Below are 9,347 nucleotides of genomic sequence, written 5' to 3' on the forward strand. Positions count from 1 at the left end.
AATTCTGTATGATCTGCTGGAACAGAATGCCATAAATCCCATTAGACCCCCTGAAATAGAAATACTTCTCTTTTCATGATACCAAGCTCTAGGATATTTTTAGCCCTGAGGAGAAGAGAAAAGTAGGGTTTTAAATTGTGATACTTTTAGTCCTTGGAAGAACATTCATATATATATATATATATATATATATATATATCGCTATCTCTCTATATCACTAATCCACACATACGTTTAATTAAAAAGAGCTGCACCCCATGGAATACATATGAAAACACAATTCAATAAACCTGTGCTTCACCTTAGAAACTGCGTGGAAATATAATCCTTGTTAGAAGGAAAGAGTTCTGGTTGCTTTGTTTATTGTTTGCTTGGTTTTAGTTATAATTTATGTTTAAAACAGTTGTTACTGCTTTTGTTAATGCAAGCTGTTAAATTCTCTGAGTGAACTGCCATATTGACTAGGAAATAAGGTTCTGAGGAGGAGAAACAATTGAGTAAATAAACTTGTACAGTGAGAAATGGATATTTTTCAAATTTAAAAGACAAAATTAAAAAAAGAAAACTTGTAACAAAAAATCTTGAAATCCATGTACAAAAATTACTGCCCTCAGTCCCAGTAACAGGTCTTCTTTGGCACTTGAGAACGATCACAAGTAGTTGCCTTTTTATTCATATAGAACAAAATTTACAAAGTCATTCATACATTTTTTTGTTTTGTTTTTTGTTTTGTTTTGTTTTTTACTGACTTCGAAAATTGGGAATATTCAAAATACACTTTTACCCCACTTCATTCTTTCATTATTTACAGATATGTACAAGAAAAATGTAAGAGTTTCTGTTTGTTTTAAATTTGTATTAAAAAGCTCTGCTGGTTGTTTTTTGTTTGTTTTCATTATATGGATGTTCCATGGGAAGGTTCCATAGCTTCTGGAATGCCTCCCCCTGGCACAGACTGAAATGACATTGGAATGGGTGTTTTCACAGGACTCTGACGAAATAGTCCTCCATTTGGCGACCTGTGTTTACACTGTATAGAGGGCATGGTGGCTGAGCTGCTAAGGGGCAATGGCAGGTTACTACCAGAGACAGCTGTGAGTGTCCTGCTGGCACCATGACTTGTCTGTTCTGGCAAAAAGGTAGTGACAGAAAGTTGCGTGTTCTGGTATTCACGTACTGGCTCCAGGGTCTGACTTGGCTGCATACCACCAATCTCCAAGGCTGAAATTTCAATAGATGCTGGAGAAATTTGCTTGTGAGCTATGTCTTCATCAATTAAACTGTTCATGCGTCTGTGGACCTGCTCCAGATTTACTTCTTTATCCTATTGAGGTAAGAACAATGTAATCAGGACAAACAAAATGATCTCTTTGTCTCTACTCCCAGCTTTAAGCAATAGAAAGAACTGGTATTCATCAACTTGCAGTGACTTTCTGTTTGCCTAAGCAAAAGCTATAGGTAATTGTAACAGCTCAATCTGATACACCATTACCAAAAAATTACCTCAAACCAAACCAAAACAAACACAAAAACCAACAAACCAATTCCACCCCCCCAGAAAACCCCCACCTTATTTTAATTTTATCCCAGAAAAATCTGAACCCCTTAATCTATTTATACAGTGATAGAAAACCAAGGATCTGGTTGAACTGATAGGTGGTGTGGGAGAGTAACCTAGGCTCCTAGGTTCACCCATGCAATCTCAACATAAGTTTAAGATAAAAAATAAATCTCCAGCTCTTATCATTGGGTGCTTGACTGTGCAGTTTTTACCACACAGTTTTACTGCGCAGTCATTTAGTACTTGCTTACCTCAGTACTAAATAACTGAGCGGTAACTGCCAGTACTGCACACTGCCAGCACCACACAGGTCATTTCTGACTCTACTGTGCAGCAGCAAAGAGCTTGTTGCTATTGCACAGTACCAGTGGCATTACAGTTCATGCCTGCCAACACTACGTAGCCATAGGAACAAATTACATTGCCATAGCTCATCACTACACAGACATAGCATCTCATGTAGACATGCCCTTTGAGAAGAAAACCAAAAACATGAAATGAGCATAATGCAGGGATGTCCATGAATCAGCAGTGTGTAGAACATTAACTCTCCTCCATATCAGCTTTGTTCAGTCATCTCAACGAGGATTTAACTTGGTGATAGTTAATTAAATATCAACTTTCCAACTATATCATTCTTTACTTAAGAAGAAAAAGTACAAGAATCAGAGAGGTATTCAATTTGCTGAAAGTGATGACATCATATTTATGTGCAAAGAGTTAGAGTCAATTGAGGAGCTACAGTTATGTCTTTTTCCTGAGTCAGAAAGGAGCTCAAGGAACCTAGCTAGCCCATGGGCATATTCAAGCAATATCAAGGGTACGCTATGGCCAGAGAGCACATTCACAATTTGAATGGCTGCATGGTCTACTGTGAGCAGCATCTCATTTTGATAACTGTTGGTTGGAGGTTGTGTAGTGAGCAGAGCTTAGAAGAGTACTACCATTATTGTTGTTGTTGTGGTGGTGGTGGTTGTTCCCCAGTTCAATGCTGAATAAGAACCCAGGAAATACATAATGTATGAAATGTGTCAGTCAGAACAAAATAAATAGTTAGTTGCCCCCCCCACCAAGAACTTATTTTGGTGCTTTCCAATAGCCTAACATATTGTACTTGCAATGGCAAAACACAAGTAAATATACAGTCTCTAAAACAGTCTGTTTACCAGATCAGCGCCACATTCTCAATAGTTAGCATAGAAAGCAACATAAGTTAAGACCGAATTTAAGCATAATGAAGTCATGTATGTGGGTTTTAGTAGCAAGTGCTATACTGACATTTATAATATAATGGCAATTTTGTATTATTTCCCTATATTACATAAGGCTGATTTGCAATATTTAATGTTTTCAAAATGCAGTTCTTGGTTACTTAAACTTAAATTGAACACAGTCCTAGAAACGAATCATCCATAGACCCAGCAGGAGGTTCTACATATCTAATAGAATCCTGTAGTGTTAATGAGATGATAAAGTGGGCACATCCTGGGGAAAGAGCATCTGATGCTTTTGTCTCTAGATAATCTCTGGTTGCCAATGCAATAGTCTGTTTTAGGGTTGTGGCAGTCTGAGAGTTGTTTAGAATCCAGGCAACTACCTACAAATGTTCTGACTTATGTTAGAGACTAATCCAGTGGCTTTGATCTTTGAGGAGGGTGGGGGGTACATCTACACGTGCAATTATGAAGCATGAATAAACTGTAGAGCTTATTGCTCTGGGGTTTCTTGCTCCCAGGCACACCGCTTGAATGTGCACCTGGGAGTAATTAACTCCAAAGCAATAAGCTTCACAGTTTATTCATGTGCAGCATGCAGAGCCGGAGCTGCATCTCCCAGCTCAACATACTGTGGAAGGGCTGGGTGGAACACGAGGGAGATTCAGTGTTGTGCTAGCTGGCAGGAAGCCCCTACAGTGAAGCATCCTCATGCCCCAGCCAGTCCCTCTACCATCTACATGTGCACTGCTGTGGAGTTTTTTGCTCTGCAGCAAGAAAGTACTTGTATTTACAAGTACTACCCTGCTGCAGAATAAATTAGTTTACTCCAGGCTAATAGGGGTAGATGTGTAGAGGACAAGACATTTACTGCACAGCTAATTAGTCAATTGAACAGTAAACATTTCCTGTAGGCACACCTGGGAAGTGTTATAGTAGCTTGAAGCCACCCATTTGCCATGGTCTGCTGCTAAGCAAAGTTCAGCTAAAATAGAGAATCTGGTCTTGTTACACTATAATTTGTGCATCAGTGGCTCCCATCAGCATTCCCTCTAAGTTATGTGGCACGTGCAGCTGTGTGAACATGCTCATGCCACACTGCCAGGCATACTTGCATGGCCCTGCACGCCGCACAGCTTAGAGCAAACGCTGGCTCCCATGTGTCTTAGTCAAGTTCTTTTAATGAGAAAGAAACTCAAATAATTATGTTGAGCCCTGCTTCTGTGAGTAGGGTCATATTTACTTTTCATTCTGTAGTAATATCTGATTGGCCAGTTTCTTAATGTGCCAGGCCTCAGACAAAGGAACATAATCATTAGCTCAAACATGTGACCCTAACTTAAACTCCCATTGAATTCAATCAAAGTTTCAAAGAACTTATCCAAAGCCTTAGAAATCAATGGAAGAAGAATGTTAAAAATGTTAATTAACATCAACGTTTTTTGTTTTTTATTACAAGTACCAAATGTTTTGGCTTACCCAAGCTTGGACAGCTACTCCCAGAAAATACAGTGGAAAAACATGAAATATAACATAACATTCCAGGGGAAAACATTCTGTCAAATTCTATGTCCATCTCAAATTAGAGAAAATCAACAGGAAAGATTCAAAATAAACTTTAATGACAGAGACCTAATGAATCTTATTTGAGTTTGATATCTATTGTGACTTCATTAGTATAAAGACCCATATAATCAGTTCTATCCTTACTTGGCAGTCTTTCATTCATTAAACTAGATTCTACACCAGGGCTAAGATACTGAAGAGTTTTTTCACATACACAGTGCTTGAGTTCTACAGAATTTGTGATGCAAAAGTCTCAAAAGGTATATTATAAGAGAGTACTACTTTGTTAATTTAAAATATGTTTTTTATTTTAATCCTTGCAAAAATGGAGTTTGAGAGAAACAGGTACAGTCATTGGATTGGATGTCTGTGTTACAGGAGCTACCTCAGATCAACAGCTGTCCCGACCTGTATTCATTAGAACTCCATGTGTGTTCTTCATTGGTCTACCATTGACAGTCACATGGAAGCATTTGTTACTGCAACATATTATGACCTTTTTGTGTTAACTGTGTAATAAATGATTGGTGTCATAAATCTGGGTACTCGTTATGTCAATTGTTCATGACTTGCACTGGATTCTTACTCCCTTCAGGGTGGAATTTAAACATATTGCTGACTTTAGTTTAAAAAACCTAGGTGACTCTATTTTTTTTTTTGAGAGATTATTTTTTTTCCTAAATATAGCTTTATTTGGTTAGGAATCTGGAACTAGCGGCATGCAGATTACAGCTGAGAGAATTTGGAAAAAATGTCCCTGAATGTAGTGAAAGTGAATTTTGATCCAACCTTAGTGATGAGTCATTTATGTTCTCTTTGTCTCTGCAAATCAGGCCATTTATAAAAAACCCCTTCCAAATGAAAACATACATAAAACTATTTTTATTTATATTTATATTTTTATTGCAATCTCCACAGTCTGTTCCATTTTGCTTCCTTAATCAAGAACAGAGTTAATGTGACTTGGGTAACTAACCAAGAAAGCATGGCTAAGTTCCAATATTTGCGGCAAACAAATCTGAACCGCTTGAAAAGGAAAAACACATTAGTGAATGATGTAAAATAAGGAACGGATTCAAAACACCACTGCTCTGTTTACAAAAAGAAAAGGCAGCAAAATTTAGCATGCAATCTCTTCCTAGTACTATATTCAACTTAATTCTTTCGAAATAAAATATCAAGAGGCTATAGACAAAAATGCTCAGTGCAGGGTTTTTTTTTAATTCCTGAGATTTAAGACCTGAACAATTATGTAGTCTTGAGATTACTGCCCTCAATGACCTAACAAAACCGAAGTTTATTTTCCTTTACTAGCCAGACTTAGGTTTAATATATAATTAATGTATATTTAGATTTAACATAAATTTAACTCCAGTATTCTCGCACCTATAATCTGAGTGCTGTTAGCTCAGATTTCTCACAAAGAGCAGTGCTAAGCAAAACCAGTAGTCTCTGAAATAACCAGTAGCTCATTAGTTTTGCAGATTTTTCTCTGAAAGTGAGCAGACAGGTAAGTTCTTGTGTTTATGAGTCTTTGGTTGTTCAAAATTTAACACGGGCTTCAAGAAGGGAAGATCAGGCAAAAATCATTACATTTTGTGTCTACCTTCAGAGGCTTCTTCCATTTGGATCACTGTATAAGTAAATAAAGAAATAAGCATCCCCTTATCAGAGTTATTTGATCTTAACCTTTTGGTGAAAAAATAAATATTAGGGTTAAAATCCTGGCTCTATTTGAGTCAATATGATTTTTTTTATTTGGGGTTGGGAAAGGCTAATGGGATCATTTTTCAATATTAAATGTTCATGACTATCTTAAGATTTTTTTTTAAGGACTAAACATGTATAGTCGAATATTTCCTTAAGTCAAAAGAGGCCCAAGACTGCAGTGCTAGTTTATAAAGAGATGAGGATACCTCCAAAATGTAAGCTGAACAAAATTTAAGGAAATTACAGGTTCCACTCAATTATAAACTCCTACTTGCACTCCTTTAATCTTTAAAAACATTAAAAAAAATAAATGAGGAAAATTATGCTGATGTAATGTCAAGGTTGTACTTCAGAAGGTCAAAGCTCAGATTGCAACAGGTTTTTTAATAAGGCCATTTAGGCATTTTTCACTTTCATCTATTTCTGTAACACTTGTTAAATTTAAAATTTTATATACTATTTTGCGGTGCTTTGTATATCATAAAACATGCAGGAGCAGAAACCACTACTTTTGCATATCCCAAGGGCATGCAATTCTATTGAGCAAATTTAAGATAGTACGGCAAAACATACTTTGGAGGTGGAGCTCTCACTTGTGGAACTGTATAGGACCAATAAATGACCCAGGTTATATTGCCACTAGTTGCTATTGAAATATAAAATCATAAAAGTTAATCATGAACTTTATTGGAATATCGAAATTATGTAAAAGTGTCAGTGCTAAAAAGATACCCAGTCTGAGTGAATTGGATTAAGCAACTCAGTAGAAAAGGTTCTTTTTCAAAAAATAATATTTTACAACATTTTCCTTCTCACTCAAACAGGAAGCCCCAAACTGGGTCATGTCTGCATCTTGGTATAATGATATTTGATTGACAGGCCAAGCACATCTTACAAAGGGACTTTTATTATGTTTGAAGCTGGATGAAGACAGAGACACAGGAATTGGCATCTCCGCTGGAGACAGCAGAGAAGCTGATCTGAGAGGTTTTTTTTAACACCTTCAGTACAGATTTTGGTGAAGAAGCTTGGTACTGGGCTCACATCTTTCTAGTTCTCTCTCCATTTTATTTCCTTTCATTGATATATTAACTCTCTCCAGACTTAACTGTTTAGAAGCTGAGGCAGAAAAATAATGAAGAGTTTTTCTTGTAGTATGTATACTGTAGTGTCACATTGTGTATATGTAAAATATTTTTAATGATGAATTCCTAAACATCTGCATTGCACTAGTATTGGTGTACCTCTTGGAGTATACAAACTATATGTTTGCTCACACACTTTTTATTAGCTGTCAACAGTATAACACCCATTACAGTATATGCTACTTTATTTTTTAATTCAATAATTTCTATCTTTAATGTTAGCATTGGATTGAAGACAGGCTATTTGAAAGGAGTGATCAGCTAAAAGGAAGGAGTGGGAGAGAAATGGGGAAATGAATGTGCTGGTGGATGAATATAAACCAATACTTATCTTTTTTTTCAGACTGAGGAAAGCATGAATCAACCATTTCTATTAATTAAGGGAAGTATTTTATTCATAAATATCAAGTTGAATTTCAGGTTTTCTCCCAAACTATCAAGCCTTTAAGGTCATGGGATGGGTTCAAAGTCTATTTCAAGGGCTAGGAACAGAAATTACACATAAACTAGTGTAAGTGATCAGAAACCAGTTCAAATCTGCAATACAACACAAGTTCAGTACATATACACAGCTGTCAAAATGGCGCAAACCAGTTTAAGATAAACCTGGATGGACCAACTAATTTAGGTTAAATCGATTTATTGAACTTCTGTTCCAGATCCCCTCCAGATTCAAGTTAATTCACAGTCCCCCCCATGCATCCCAGAATGTTTTGCACCTTCCCTGCAGACCCCCCTCACAGGGTGGGTGGGCTAGTCTTGGCCCAAACTGTCCACTCCAACCAAGTAGGGAAGCATGATGTAGTACCCCCAACCCCAGTTTCTGGCTTGGGCCAGTGCAGGCATATTGCTGCATTTTCAGAATCAAAAGGGAATGTCTGCTTACTTGCTTATTTGTTCAATCTACGGAGCTTAGACTAACCTGCAAAAATGGAATCAATTCAGCTTTGGGCTTTTGACCGTCTGTACTGAGCCTAGGTGCTCTAACTTAAGTAGAATATAGCTGTGATGGTTAATGAAATACTAAAGGCTGCTCACCGACATTTCTGAAAAACTCCCAACTTTGCATGCGAGCAACTGCAAAAAACACTAAGATTTTCTGTTCTGGGTAAACAATGGTAGCTTTTGAATGTTTAAGAGATATTGCACTTCTTAGCTTTGTACTGTGTAACCAAAAGGTACTACAGAAATGTTAAAGAATAATCCAGAGATGTGTATATAGTAAAATTAATAGATTTTTCTTTAGTGTATATTTTGTAACTCTGTAGTGAGTTTGAAGAAAAGTGAGATGCATATAGAACTGTTATTGGAGAGCTAGTGCTAGCTGATATTAGTGGGATTTAGGAACGTTTCACTGGGTGCATCTACACATGCACTTTACCATAGAGTTGACCAATTAACTCTACAGGAAAGTGTCACAGTCTATGCATGAGCTGGTATTAGGTGCAGTAAGTTAATTACTCCACCAAAACATATGTGTAGATAGTGACAGGGGTTGGCTAGGGCACAAAGGTGCTAAAGTGTGGGGGCTGCCTGCCACCTAGCCCTGCACTTTAGCTCCCTAGTGCTCCATCTAGCCCCTCTGTTCTCCAGCCTGGCACTCGGGGCTGCTGCCCCCTCAGCCTCCTGCCAGTCTGGGGTTGCTCTGCCACAGCTCAAAGTGCTATAGTATGGACTTTAGTTAAAGCACCCTTTTGAAATGAGCTTTAGTTAAAGTATCAGCTTTGAAATGACCTTTAGCTAAAGCACCCTTTTGAGCTCTGCCACAGCTCAAAGAGCTGTTTTCTCTGGCATGAACTGCACCAGAATTTATCCCGTTGCCTTAATAGCACATGTAAATGCACCCACTGACTGTCAGAGAAGAGCTCAGGATGATAGATGTCTCCTCCTAAAGACAACTAATTAAAATGTTTAAGTTTTTAGCAGCAAGGCTTAAAATACATGAAGATTTCTTGATGGAGGCCTTTGGGTCAGTTCCTTTTGTTTAAATAAATCTCCCTACTTTACACCTTCCTTCAACCCATTCCCCTCAGACCTCAATACAGAGTACAAGGGAATCTATTTCACTAGATGAATCATTGCAGTTTGATGAAAAACTGCTGGAAAAGCTGAGCCCATTGAAAGGGAAAGGTCATAAATCTGGGGAAAGCC

General features: G+C 37.5%; 1 protein-coding gene across 2 annotated transcripts in view; it reads right to left on the reverse strand.

Annotated features, from left to right (window-relative positions):
* Nucleotides 1-342: 342 nt before the first annotated feature.
* The window catches only part of GRID1 (glutamate ionotropic receptor delta type subunit 1), a 1,431,845-nt gene continuing 1,422,840 nt past the window's right edge, over nucleotides 343-9,347 (reverse strand). For both annotated transcript variants that reach the window (XM_019502226.1, XM_019502225.1), the window contains exon 16: nucleotides 343-1,324. In XM_019502226.1, the coding sequence (XP_019357771.1) occupies nucleotides 896-1,324 (429 nt within the window). In that variant the 3' untranslated portion in view covers nucleotides 343-895. The remainder of the gene's footprint in view (nucleotides 1,325-9,347) is intronic.

Source organism: Gavialis gangeticus, unplaced genomic scaffold (genome assembly GCF_001723915.1).
Source record: "Gavialis gangeticus isolate Ggan-Ray unplaced genomic scaffold, GavGan_comp1, whole genome shotgun sequence".
Classification (NCBI taxonomy): Eukaryota; Metazoa; Chordata; order Crocodylia; family Gavialidae; genus Gavialis; species Gavialis gangeticus.